Source organism: Gallus gallus, chromosome 5, assembly GCF_016699485.2.
Source record: "Gallus gallus isolate bGalGal1 chromosome 5, bGalGal1.mat.broiler.GRCg7b, whole genome shotgun sequence".
Classification (NCBI taxonomy): Eukaryota; Metazoa; Chordata; class Aves; order Galliformes; family Phasianidae; genus Gallus; species Gallus gallus.
The window spans coordinates 3,733,269-3,747,842 of NC_052536.1; the positions used below are offsets into that span (position 1 = coordinate 3,733,269).

The 14,574-nt window shown below is 42.9% G+C and overlaps 1 protein-coding gene and 1 long non-coding RNA gene across 6 annotated transcripts in view; one reads left to right on the top strand and one right to left on the bottom strand.

Moving 5' to 3' along the window:
• The window catches only part of BBOX1 (gamma-butyrobetaine hydroxylase 1), a 35,029-nt gene extending 21,608 nt beyond the window's left edge, over positions 1–13,421 (top strand). For 2 of the 4 annotated variants that reach the window (XM_015286233.4, XM_004941332.5), the window contains exons 5-8: positions 7,635–7,740; positions 9,693–9,907; positions 10,598–10,764; positions 11,515–13,421. In XM_015286233.4, the coding sequence (XP_015141719.2) occupies positions 7,635–7,740; positions 9,693–9,907; positions 10,598–10,764; positions 11,515–11,675 (649 nt within the window). In that variant the 3' untranslated portion in view covers positions 11,676–13,421. The remainder of the gene's footprint in view (positions 1–7,634; positions 7,741–9,692; positions 9,908–10,597; positions 10,765–11,514) is intronic. The other 2 variants (XM_040702056.2, XM_424543.7) reach the window with 1 other exon arrangement.
• LOC107053348 overlaps positions 10,689–14,574 on the bottom strand; it is a 41,847-nt gene continuing 37,961 nt past the window's right edge. For both annotated transcript variants that reach the window (XR_003075337.3, XR_005860564.1), the window contains exon 7: positions 10,689–11,711. This is a non-coding gene — a long non-coding RNA (uncharacterized LOC107053348). The remainder of the gene's footprint in view (positions 11,712–14,574) is intronic.

Sequence of the window (14,574 nt, forward strand, 5' to 3'; positions counted from 1 at the left end):
TGCCAGGCTCTTGAGTTATCACCATCCACACAGCTCGTAGCTCAGCCCACTGGCTACTTTGTCCATCCCCTTCTTCAAACCATCAGTTGAGATATGGTATGCGACAGCTCGCCACCTACTTGGGTTCCCTCTGCTGGATCCATCTGTATACCAGGCATCTTCTGGGATAGGGTATTTCCCCTCCTGTACAGGACTCTTTTCTGGACAAGTAACCACTATTTCCTCAGGTGTCTCGCTGTGATATGTTACTGGCCCAAGTATCTTTTGAAATTCTTCCTTCAGTGGAGATGATGACAGGCGGCTTCTTTGGCTAAGATAGGCAACCCAGCGTGCTGTTTGTTATTGGGCCACCCCGGTCTTAGGAATGTGTGTTAGGTCTTTTACCCACCCCTGAATTGGTAAAGTTGTTTTGACAATAACCTCTGCGGTCTGAGTTATTGGTTCTACTGCCTGCAGTGCTGAATAGGTAGCCAATAACTGCTTTTCAACCAAGCTGTATCTCTCTTCTGCTCCATGCCAAATCTGTGACCAGAACCCAATTGGGATTTGAACAGAACTCTGGCGCTGCCACAGCTCCCAGCCAAACCCTTCTTGGGTTACATGCACATCCAGTTCGGCTGGAAGGGTCAGATCAAATATACCTAGCGCCTGGGCCTGTTTAACAGCTATTTTTGCTTGCTGGAAGGCTTCTTGTTCTGTTCTACCCCAATCCCATACTTGGCCTTTTTTTTTTAATCGATATAAAGATTTTAGCAGTTGTGCTAAGTGGGGAATAAAGGATCGCCAATATCCTAGTATACCCAAAAACTCCTGCAACTGCTTCGGTTTCGTAGGAACCGGGAATGCTTGGATCTTATCAATGATTGCACTGGGTAACACCTTAGTCTTACCTGACCAGACAACACCCAGGAATTTAACTGATAGCCCTGGTCCTTGTACTTTTTGTGGGCTTATAGCTCATCCTTTTTCCTGTAAATAAGTAATTAATGATGGTACTGTCTTCTCTAATGCCTCGATTGAGTCAGACGTTAACATCAAATCATCGATGTAGTGGTACATTTTGACAGTAGATGGTTTGTTCCAATTTGCCAAGTCACGTGCCACCAAATTATGACAAAAAGTAGGTGAATGCACGTACCCCTGAGGTAGAACTTGAAAAGTCCACTGCCTGCCCTCCCACGTGAACGTGAACTGGTCTTGGGACTCCTTAGCAATTGGAATGCTGAAAAATGCATTTGCTAGGTCCAGAACGCAGTGGTATGTTTCTATTTCTCTACTTAATGCATCCATGAGGGAGGCGATGTTGGGTACAGCTGCATGGATTGGTGGCGTGACTTTATTTAGTTCTCTGTAGTCTACTGTCATTCGCCACGTACCATCTGACTTCCTGACTGGCCATATGGGGTAGTTGTATGGGCTGTGTGCAAGTCTAATGATCCCTACTCTCTCCAGCTCCTGCACAGTCTCAGTAATTTCTTCTTGCCCACCTGGGAGTCTATACTGCTTTGTATTTGTGATCCGGCGTGGTTGTGGCAAACAAATAGGTTCAATTTCTGCATGACCCCTTATGATTGCCTGCACTGCCTGGATACTAATACATCTTTCCCTTAATCTGAACTCTCCCACAGTGGTTTGGAGAGTCAAACCTGACAGGATATCAATCCCCAATATGTACTCTGGAATTGGGGCAATAGACACCTTGTACTCCCGGGGTGGTAGACGCCCAACCCTCAATTTCAACCATGTTTGTGTTATGGGGAATTATCTGCCCCCCGAACCCACCTATCATTGCCTTAGAGCCTGAAAATTGGTTTGGGTCACCATATATAATTGATGTTTCTGCCCCAGTATCTACTAATGTCATAACCCGCTGCGCATTCTTTTGGGACCAATGAATCATTAGTTCAACATAGGGTCTCCGGTCTCCTCTAGAGACCCTAGTCTTGGGGAATTTTGGCTCCCCTGTCATGCCATCAGCTCTGCAATCCCTAAGTCTTTTTCCTCGGATGGCTCGACTGTGGCTGTCCGGGCCACCTGAGGAGGTTTATGTTTTTTTGATGGGACTATGAAGTCTTCTAGATTCCACGTGTTTTGTGGAATCCATTCTATGAGTCTAACTCCTTCCCTTTTAGGGGAGCGTTGGAATCTCTGTTTGGTAACTGTTTCCATAGTTGTAATAAGACCTGGTTATGCTGTCCATCGATCTTTTGAAATTGAACTCCTGCCCTAATCAGGTCAGTGAACATTTGTTTTTTTGAGACCCTGATGGGTCCAGATTGAATTACATTAGGGGCACGTCTCCTAGGTCGTGGTGGCAGATGGATGTCCAACTTTTGCATCACCATTCAGACATTGCACCTGGTGCACAGGCACTCTGTCTCCCCCAGATCTGCCACCAATTGGGCGGCCTGTTGTATAATGACCTCTGAGGCCACTAGGGGATAGTATGGATACCAAAGTACCATACTGATGTGGTGGAGCTTGCTGCAGGATGAGGTCTCTCATTCCTGCTGAAAATTTTATCATGTCTGGGCTCTCAAAATCCTCCTCATAAATTGCTTCCTTCATGCCTAATTCTCGGATGTAATTTTGTAAGTCCTCCATAGAGGACCATAGGCCGGTATTTAATGGTATGTCAGTTTTATTTGTTCATGTCGCACGGCATGCGGCCATTAACCATGTATTCAGTGAATAATTTTCTTCATTGTGTTGCACAGCTGCATATAGTCTCTGCCTGAGGGCTGGGTGAGTAGTAACGGATGCCAGTTTTTAAATTTCTGGCCCATTCACCACAACGCTTTCTGCCCCCATGTCATATAATCAGAGCAGCCACATTGGCACGCTCTCTCCCGGTTTTTGTCTAAACTGTTGCACTAAATCCATTAATTCAGCTGCCGTGTATGGGTGAGCTGTTACATGTAGCGTGCTCTGGGCAGGGGGTCACCCCACTGGCCTGTCCTGCGTTTTTTTGTTTTGTTTTGTTTGAGTTACAACTGGTCGGATCTCAAAGGGATCTAGCTCTAATGGAGCCTCAAGATCCGACTTTTTAGTGCTTTCATTTTCTAAGTCCAGTTCATGTGGATTGTCTTGTATAGGATCCCCAGTAATTTCTAGAGAGACGTTTCGGATTTTTTGTACGGGAATTATAGGGTTAGGTTTTTTCCCCTCTCAAAATTGCAACCTGTCTTTCCAGTTCTTCCACACGGTCACATAATAGTTGATTTTCTATTGAAGCAGCAGTGAGAGCTGCTTCAGTTATATTTAGCCTGTTCAAGGCCATCAGCAGCAGCCACACCACCGTGGAGGCAGCTGTTGTTCTCGTGTAGTGAGTACGTTTTTGTTTAGACTACTGAAATACTCAGCCAGATGGGCTGGGGATTCCTGAACATTTCCTCCATCCCGTAGGGGACCCTATATTTCAATAATACAAGCAATCCCGTGATATGGTGATCCTAGGAATCCCAGGATGTGCCCTGGCAAAACTTCACTTATGGGGCTAGCCTTTCCCCATCCAAATCATCCCATGAAATTGTTCAAAAATGTCATGGTAATTATTTTAAGAGGCTTATAATTGGGTATCTTTAAAGATATTTGGCTGCCTGGCTCGCCAAAATGTAGAACAAATGAAGGCAATGACAGAGCCTTTATTTGAGAAATAGGCACACAAGGAAAAGATATCAAAAGGAATTGACTCACCCCTCCCGGTAACAGCGCACAGAGAGAGACGAGCTGAGGAACGTGTCCCTCCCTCGTTCATACCTTGGTGCTGCTGGAGAGAAGGGCGGGGGCAAAGAGAGGGACCCGCACAGACTCAGACTGCACAGGAAATATTGCAGAGACAGAAGGGGTGGCTCCAGACCAGACCACCCCCTCCCCCCCCCCCCGTTCCAGGCACCCACACACTCACATAGCCCACCCATTGGTTCAGGCTGTGACCCTGGAATTCCACTACTACACCTGCTTTCTACTTACTGGGCCAAAAAGAAGAATAGTTTTCAATGTTACCTGGGATTCAGTCATGTCAATCCCACTGAAACCAATGGGAACAGAACTCCCTGCTCAACTTGGAAACCTCACCCAGTGCTAGTTAACATTTTCTGCTGTTAAAAGCATTCCTGATGTCAGGCTCTTCTCTGCTTGGCAGCCTACCACAGGTCTTACTTGACAACTTGTGCCATGATGAAAGTGGTACTTGCTGTTTCTGTTCTGACATGATCCTAGTAACAAAGTTAAGCCAACAAGAGATTCAGATTTAATTGTATTATCAGACTGGAGGGTTTCCCCCCCCCCCCCCCCAGTCTCTTTCATAAAGTTAGACATGTTTGGTGAGAATCAGCAAGGTACATGATTATAAAGAGTAATGTTTACTAAATACTTCCCCTTGTTTCAGACCAAGGTGGAAATTGGACATCAGTCCACATCATTTGGACAATCAGAGCTGCCTTCACCGTTAAAATCAAATTTTCTGTTGGTGCTGATTAAACCTTATTTTCATGCTGTTAATTACAAAGACTGTAAACAAAAAGTTGGGCTGCAAAGCATTAATCCTTCTCAAAAGAGTCACTCACTATTCTGCTGCACAACTGTTAGTCACATCTCCTCCTCACAGTAGGCTTACACACACACACACCAGCACACAAGGTGCTCATGAAATGGTCTGAAGAGTCATCCAAAGCCCATGTTTTTTTTTTTTTGTTTTTTTTTTTTTTTTTAAGTCTTTTAAAAAATAATGTTATCATTTTGGCTTATTTTTAGGGGGTAGTGGTGCTTTTTTTTTTTTTTTTTTTAAATAAGAAAGCAGTTGCTTAATTTTTGCCATGTATATCTGGAATCCACTCTCAAAATACTACTACAGAGGAGAGAAGACAACCTATGGTATCTTTTCTCCTAACTTAACCTGTTTAATTTTCAGGCAGTTAGTGTTATGCCTGATTGTGCTGCTCTTAGACATTGCTCACAGTAGCAGAAACTCTCCTGAGCTTTCAGTCTTAACAAAAGACTTAGAGCCATTTTATGTCTCTTCCGCTTTAAAAAAAAAAAAAAAAAAAGATGTTCGTATATTACTGGCAGACAGTTCTAAAAATAGGTTTTTAGAACTGTACTAAAATAACTGTTACTAATCCCCTTGCTATTTCACCAGTGACCAAACGCAATACCTAACAAATACTGTAAAGAAAAGGGATGAATTTGGATTGGTCCAGCTTGGCAAATAAAACATACCTCAGCAGGGCCATGTACGCTTACTGGAACGTAACAGTAACAGATATATCCTGGACAAGTGGAAAAAATGTAAGCTTTTTTTCATGTCTAGATGTCTGCCTGGTACATGCTATCCTACAGTGTCATTAGAATCATAGAAAGGGTTGGGTTGGAAGGGCCCTTAAAGACCATCGAGTTCCAACCCCCTGCCACAGGCTGCTTCTCACTCATCAGAGCAGGCTGCCCCATCCTGCCTGGCCTTGAGCACCTCCAGGGATGGGACATTCACAGCTTCTCTGAGCAGCCCCACCTGCACCTCCCAGAGGGCTCTGGCTGCCATAGAAGGATGCGAGTCCCAAACCTTTTGTGAATGAGACCTCAATTTTTAATAAAGAGCAAGGCCAGACAATTTAAGTGTAGCTTCAGTTCCTACTGCAAACATTTGCCAAAAGTAAAGGTGTGCCAGACACACTAGCTCTCTGCTCAGAGAGACTGAGCTCACATTACCTCTTAATGCCAAAAAAAATTGCCACACCTGCCTGGGGCCAAATTTCCTGCTCAAACAGTATGAGCAATTGAGATTGAAATCTAACTGTGATTTCTAAGCCATAAACCATTCCAACTGCTGTAAGGGTGAGAGCCTTCTAATGTTACCTGTGTTTTCTTCCTTCACTAATCCTGCACTTGCTAGCACTCTGCATGGCTGAGTTCATACTTCAGAGCCACTGATACCCTGACAAAGTGAAACTGATTATTTTCCACACTTAGCACCCAGCTTCCTATTAGTATTGCTGTCTCTTTAACCATGGCTGGCTGCAGTCAGTGATGAGCTTTGACAGCAGCCCCACACATGGAGGGGTTCCCACGGAACAGCTCCCTGCCAAGCATAGCAGCAGGACAGCTCTGACTTCTTTTGCAAGGCATCACAGTGACTTATAAAGTATTCTCATTCCAGCAATCATATATAGAATTGCAGAATTGTTTGAGTTGGAATGGACCGAGGTCATCTAGTCCAACTCCCCTGCAATGAACAAAAGCATTTGTGGAGTATTTAAAATGATTTTGGTCTGCATGTTCTTTAGCCTCCTTTTTAAATATCAAGAAGTAATACTATCTGTAGTGTGCTCAAGTATACTTGGTGTACAGTAGTTCAAATAGGAAATAAAATTAATTTTATACTTTTAAGTAATTTATGTTCCTGTGATGCCACGGACTGCTTATGGTGACATATATAGACAGGGATCTACAATATACACTTGTTGAGGGCTGTCTTCAGAAATGTGCTCTGTACAAACCTAACATGTGATTCATGGTCTTAATTCCTCCTGTGCAGCATATCACTTCAAACATATTTTGGTTATGCTGCAAGGTGATAATAATTTGTTATACAACAAAGTAACATGTTAACATAACATATAATATATATAAGCATATATTGCTTTGTTATATAACAAAGATTATACTTTTTTTGCAGTTGTCAAGTTGTAAAGTTTCTTATAATATTTTGTCAAATTTCAAGTCACAAACTATATAATCAAACAAAGGGGGTAACCCTCCGAAAGAGCAGGAGAGGAAAAGAAGTTAGAAAGTTTTTCCTTCAACGGCAAGTGTGCAAGTACCAGGAAAGCTCCCACTCTAAAGATTAGGGTGTTTTCCACAACTGTGAAGCTTTAACATGAACTTCGGGGAAAATGACATAGCTTTTCATAACATTCATCAATATGTACTCCACTGCACAGGGATGAATGTAAAGCTTCCACTCACCTACTTCTGAAGACGATGATTCAGCCCAGAGCCACATCCAGCCTGGCCTTGAATGCCTCCAGGGAGGGGGCATCCACAGCCTCCTTGGGCAACCTGTTCCAGTGCGTCACCACCCTCTGTGTGAAAAACTTCCTCCTAATATCTAACCTAAACCTCCCCTGCCTCAGTTTAATACCATTCGCCCTTGTCCTATCACTATGTCTTGGACTTCATTAAAACAGAACAAACAAACAAAAAATCCCTGAGAAGTCCATACTTGCAGAGATTTTGTAAGTGTCATGAAGAAGTTCCTTACAACTTTTCTCAAATTTCAAGTCACAAACTATATAATCAAATAAAGGGGGTAAACCCCCACTGGAAGCCATCATTCCCTGAGGCCAGATGCCCCTCTGCATACTCAGCTGTAGCTCTGTTTAAAAAAAAAAAAAATAATCACCAGCATCACTGAAATAAACCACCTTTCGCGGAATGGCTTGGGTTATAAGGGACCCCAAGTATCATCAAGTTCCAACCCCCCTGCCACAGGGCAGGGCCACCGACCTTTTCTATATAATTTTATATCATTTTTAATGTTCAAAGGTGCAGTAACTCTCCTCTACTGTGATTTCACACTCTCACCTTGCGCTGGCTGGTTGTTCAACACATTTGCTCTTTACCTTTTCATTGTACAGGCCGACTTGGCAAGTGCAGGACAAAGCAGATGCCAACAATGTGGCTTACACGACGGGGAAGCTGTGCTTTCACACCGATTACCCTGTCCTGCAGCACCCACCCGGGGTAAGGTGAACCTTCTGGCTTCTTCACAGTGCAAAGGGGGAAAGCACAAGGGTCTGGTATGTGCTTTTGATACTGCTTTAATTATATCAAAAGTTGGGCGTTTAGATGCTGCAGTCACATTGTGACATCTTAGGACAAGAGAAGAAGGAATTGGGAGAAGAATGATTAAGATGTACTGTACTGCCTCCTACAAACCAGCTAAGGTGAGGCGAGCTTTCACCCTTTCATAAAGGAGCACTCTGTAAAGCTGAGCCATCGCAGGAAATACATGCTCACCCAATCCCTGTCACAGCAAAGCCCAATCCACTTCATCAGAGAACTGAAAAGTAATAGAAACGTCTGAAGGAACAAGGTTAATCCTGCAAAGGTTTTTGTCTATACCTACAACTTCCCTTCCTAATTTGTCAGAGTACTTCATATCATTTTTTTCATTAATTAAGTAAAACGTCAGTGTGGTTTATCCACATATAAATGCCAGATTAACATCGCCTATTAATGTCATTTAGATGCTCTTCATTAACACAATACTAACACTAAGAATAGAACAGCTCTAGCAATCGGACAGATCAGTACATTGGGAAGAGCATTACAACAAAGGTGAGATGACAAAAGGACTGGCACAGTAGAGAAGTGCTATAAGGGAAGGGAAGAAGATTGCTCACCTGTAGCAGAAGATTCTAGGCTCACAGGGGAAAGCTTCACCAAAGAGGAGTCTCCAGGAAAAGGACCGTCCCTCATGGCAGTCAGCACTTAAATGAGGTCTAAGAGAGGTGGAGCCAGGCTCCACCCCTTCTGGTTGCACAGGTGAATTCCCTTCACCTGTGCTCCCAGGGCTGACCGGGTCCTTTCCCCAGGTGCTCAGTCAGGGGTTCAGGCCATGACTCAGCAGTTCCCATACAACAGTACTTGGTTAATTGAGCACAGATGTGTATTAGCTCAGTGTCTCGTGTGTGCCAAGGCTCTCACTGCTACCAAACACGAGTAAAAGGGCAAAACCTTTTTCATTCAAATATGCTCACAAGACATAGAATCCAAAGGCAGCGGGACAGGAGGGCAGGAAGCTGCTGCATGGTGTGCATAAGCTATTTGTTGCCTTTGCAAGCCAATGAAGATTAGAGGAAGAATGGCTATCTGCCAGTCGTTGGTAGAGCTGTTTCCTTCTGCTTTATGCTGATGGAGTCCCCTCCTGCACCAGCAGCTGTTTGGGCCTTCCCTCAAGGGATATGGGTGTAGCACATCAGGAGACTGTGACAAACTATCCTCTGCTCCTCTCTCCCCAGTGTTTCTATTTTTCCTCCCACTGGTCTCAGGAATTCCACCACCATGGAAGGGAAACGTGGCCATTGTTAGCTTTGCATTTTTCAGGGTAGTTGTGTTGGCACAACAGATGTATATTGTCTAGTTTGGCCAAGATTAATGTGCTTTGTACGATGCTGGACTCGTCAACATCCCAGGCTGTTCTGCTAGGTCAGACTTACACAACTTTAGATTTTAGACTTCCTGTTCCACGCTACTCCTTGGCAATTTCACTATGAAGTGCAATTAAACTTCCTCGGTTCTATTTTATTACAGACACTAGGCCTGTTGCTGTCTGTAAGCCACCTTTCCCCCTGTGTGAACAGATAACTCAATGCAAGAGCAAAGTAATCCTCTTTGCAGAGATAAGGAGGGAGACTGCAGCAAAGAGCAGTTCGAGGGAAAGAACTGACAGCAGAGACTTGCAGTTGACTTGCAGGAAATAAGAACAGGCTGCAAGTGTTAGAAGATATCTCAAAGGGGATGCATTTATGAACATGGTACTTCAATTTTCTGCCTATATGATAATGGTTGCAGAGTGCTATGAAGCTACAGGAGTTGTAACGCAGTGTTTTGCTGGAAAAAAAAAGACACAGATATAAGGAGACTGATTCTAATGGACTGTTAAACACAGAAGCTAATTCTTCTTGAAATAGGATCTTGATTCATTACAGGTTCAGTTTCTCCACTGTATTAAACAAACAGCCACAGGAGGTGAGAGTGAAATTGTAGATGGATTTCATGCAGCTAACAAGCTGAAGCACCAAAATCCTCAAGCGTATCAGATCCTGACCTCTACTGCTGTAGACTACACAGACGTTGGGGTTGACTACTGTGACTTTGCTGTGCAGGGTAAACAAAGGATCATAGAGTAAGTGGCCTCCATCCTCAATTACATTGGAAACTAAAATTGCTGATGTATGTATGGTGGATCATGTGTTGGTAGGTCTGCTCCTGCCACCTTGTGGGGAAATGGTGGCTTCACGGGGTCTGGGACTACATCTTCGTTGTGTTTTTTTTTTTTTTTTCTTTTGGCCAGCATGTTACTTTTCTTTCCTTTGTCACACTACAGCATAGTTTTCCTTATTTGGTCTCCCCTGCACTAGCAAAAACTGGGCATTAGGGTAACTTCTAGGCATGAGGCCACAGCAGCTGGGCTTGTTATTGAATTCCAGTCCATGCTGTGTGTCTGCACAGCTGTACCACGCCAAAGAGAGGTCCTAATTTGAAGCATTTAGACTAAGAACAACACACTATAAAAAGATCAAATTCAACTTTCCTTAATAATACTGAATTTTAAAACTTTGACTCTATGATTAACATGTGTGGAATACTGATTTTTGTGGAAACTGTCTGCATTTTTTTCTGATGACCCCTTTCTCTAGTTAGGTTTGATTATCAAGTTCCTATCCAGTAATGATCTTGAATGAAGGAAACGAACTTGTCCTTTGACATAGAATTGAATTTAGTTGTAGAAAAACACTGAAACTTCAATAGGAGAGTTCAGTCATCCATTAGCCACATCAAAAGGTTTCTGTTCCTTCCGTTATCTGTTTTGCAGTGTGGATTACAGAGGCCAAGCAATTCGCATCAATTTCAATAATGCAACAAGAGACACTGTGTTTGACATACCGGCAGAAGAAGTGCGGCCATTTTATGCAGCTCTAAAGGAATTCAGTGATTTATTAAACAGCACAGAACACAAGTTTACTTACAAGCTGAAACCAGGTCAGTAAGTTGTTTCTCTTTGCAGTGATTTTTCACATTTTTCCTGACACGTCAAAACGTTCTAGCACTGTATCTCTACCCTGGCACAGAGTGGAAATTTCAGCCCTTATGTCACCTGTTTTATTTCACTGCTGTATCCTTACATTCATTTCATAGTTTCTTCTGCCATTGCTTCACTGCAAAAAAAACCCACAGTTTGCGATGGGCAATGTAGTCTATCTTCTTATGACATTGACAACTCTTTCACGTAGGAAAGTTGTCATATCAGTAGCACCATGTCACTTGCACACCTGTTGGGCCATCCCAATTCATCACATGCATCACCTCAGTACAGCTTTTTCCAAACAATAACCATGTGGATAAATGAGGTAGAAAGTTAAAATGAAAGGTATGTGTTGTACATTACTTTGATCTAAATTCTTGCACAGTTCTGGCAGATTCTATTTGCCCATGCATCCCAGCATCTGGGAAGAAAAATTTAATTTCTTTTATTGGCAGAAGTTCTTTTTTAAACAGGAGCCTTCTTAAAAAGAAACTTGTCTAATCATGTTGTCTAAGATATCCCAGCTGGTTTCTTTTCTGCCTGCCCACGAGATTGGCCAATACAAGAAAAGCAGCAGAGTTGGAGAGGGACCTGCCCTCTTATTTGAAATGATTGCTCCCTAGCTGTTGATATAGATCTACCTCAATTTTATCTGTTTGAAGGAATATAACATACCAAATGTCAAACTTTGTGCAATCTCTTTGCAGGAGACATAGTAACATTTGATAACTGGCGAGTGTTGCATGGCCGCAAGAGCTATCAGTCAGGCTCTGAAGTGACACGTCACCTTGAGGGTGCCTACGCAGATTGGGATGTCGTCATGTCAAGGCTCCGGGTCCTCCGAAAGAGGGTCCTCAATAGGGACTGAGTTTCCTGCTGACTAGAACAAGCAAAACTAGATTGCCTAGATTCAAAAAAAAAAAAAAAAAAGAGAGAGAGAGAGAGAGAGAGAGAGAAAACTGTATTTTAATTGAGAAATTAACACTGTGAATATCTGAATCTATTATTGACTTCCATTAACTGCTAAGAAAGCTGTCACTCAGCACAACATAAGGTCTGTCTGTCTCTGGTCTGGTAATTTACAAGTGAATCACTACCTCATTGAGTTTAAAGCCATTTTTCACACAGTTTTGAAAAAACAAATAAAGGTTGTCAGCTTGTGGGGGCTGACAGGGTATCAAGCTGCATTAATTCGCCTTCACTAATATACCTGCCTCCCTAGAAAGCTTGAAGGGATGTCAAGAAAGAGTTTACCACTGTTTTCAAAAAGCGTCCTTCATTGCACAAATCATAACCAAATTCATTACTAAAATCAACCTCTGCTTTGGAGTTATTTTTCTAGAAGGACCTTTCTAAACAGAACCACACATCAACACAATTCATTCAACAAGTGCTGTCGTTTGTATATTTGTTGTGCATGTGACTGTCACAGCCACAAGGAACTTTTTCTACAGAGTTCTCAGAGAATGCATTGAGTTTTTTTCCTCTGCACCAGGAACAGAAAAATCTCTGTGTATTGGTCAGAGGCAGGGCCAGGATCATACCAGACACTGTGCATAGATAAAATCCAGATCTTCAGGGCCGATACACTTTTGAGTAAAGTCAGAAAGAGGAATGCTACTTCCACTTCACAGCTTGGAATTAGAACATTCAGGTGGCAGCTGCTGACTCAGCACCTGACAGACAACTCGCAGCTGTACTCAGGTCCAGTTCTGTTACACCAAACTCAAGAGTGTACCTTTGGCAAAGGTGGTCTGCAGGATCATAGAATGGCTTGGGTTGGAAGGGATCATCAAGTTTCAATGCCTCTGCCACAAGCAGGGCTGCCAGTCAGTAGATCAAGTACTAGATCAGACTGCCCAGCGCCCATCCATCTGGGCCTTAAACCCCTCCAGGGAGAGAGACTTCCCTCTCAGTAGTATTCTAACTAGAGATCACACCATGCAAAAATCACTGCCGTTGGAGTTAGCATGCAACAGGTGAGCTACAGCTCTGTACCACTGGATTTCCCACCATGTTAAGATGCCAAAATGAAAGGGAAAGGTTTAAAATATATATTTCCTTACCTATCTGTGTTCATACCCAACAATATATCCACTGAGTTAATTCTTTACCATCCTTCCCACTTAACGGGATGCAGAGAGCCAGACACAACCAGTACACATTTACTACAAGATATGCTCCATTCAGCCATTTGGGGGTTTGGAGCCAGTCCTCCTTAGTAAATAGTGAAATGCTTTTGGCAGGTTTTGAAGGGTCATAATATGATCAGTAATATGATGCATAACAAAATGGGCTTTTAGCAGGTATTTGATTTCCCAGTGTGTCCTTTAATAATTAACTATGAAAAGAAGATGAAAGTACTTGTTGTCCTTGCTATGAAAAGGGGAAAAGGTTTACACCTACATTCTATGAAACACCAGCAGTACTGTGTTTTAACTTTGGTATTTTGCTTAGAACAATTCAGTGAGAATTTCAATTTATAGCTTTTTAGCATGTCTATCTTGGGATTAATAGAGATGATAAAGAAGAAAGATTTTCTGCTTTTATTCTGTACTTTTCTAAAATCTGTTTTATTCAAATGCCTGATTATTAAAAGCTATTAAGGAACTAATTATTGTTTTGGGCTCATGTGTAATCTCACACACAACATCTTGCAAACAGATAGTAAATCATTATTTACAACTGTTCATGAATACAATTAGATCAGGATCATTCAAGCTCCTCCCTGACATTTAAAATACATGTAAACCCATAACTTTGAACAGCTGTAAAAATAAAAAATAAAAGAATCAAGGCTTTCTATGGACCTAATTTTGCACTAATGGGATATTTTGTCATTGAGGTACATCCCCTTAGAATCTCACACAACATCTCCTTGAAGTTCATAATTTATGCCTGAGATATATTGTCCTTTATACATCTCATTTGACCTGGGAAGGGGTACGACCATCCACACAAAGTGATGTAGAATCAAAACTCATGGGTTTAACTGCAAACCCTCTGCTCACCATTTTCAGCCACTGTGTCACAAGTTCTAACCCAAATCCATTTGCTACAGTCATACTGGGAAAAGAGAGTGTTTTTATAACTATCTGCCAAGTGGATTTCTGAATGACTACACTGGTACCTGGTCAGGTAAGCTGGGGAAGGATTTGTTTTCATAAAAATACTGCTTGGGGCTGCTTCTATTTAACATCTGTATTAATGATCTTGATGAGGGGACTGAGTGCACCCTCAGTTTGCAGACGACACCAAGTTGGGAGGGAGTGTTGATCTGCCTGAGGGGAGAAGGGCACTACAGAGGGATCTGGACAGACTGGATTGATGGGCCAAGGCAAACTATGAGTATCAATAGGGCTAAGTGTCAGGTCCTGCATTTTGGTCACAACAACCCCAGGCTTGGGGAGCAGTGGCTGGAAAGCTGCCTGATGGAATGGGACCTTGGTGTACTGATGAACAGTCAGCTGAATATGAGCCAGCAGTGTGCCCAGGTGGCCAAGAAGGCCAGTGGCATTCTGGCTTGTATCAGGAATTGTGTGGTGAGCAGAACTAGTAAGGGAAGTAATCCTGCCCCCATACTCGGCACTGGTGAGGCCTCACCTAGAGTACTGTATTCAGTTTTTGGCACCTCAGTACAGAAAGGACATTGAGGTGCTGGAGCAGGTCAAAAGAAGGGCAACAAGGCTTGTGAACGTCTTGGAGAATATGCCCTATGAGGAGCGACTGAAGGAACTGGGGCTGTTTAGTCTGGGGAAAAGGAGGCT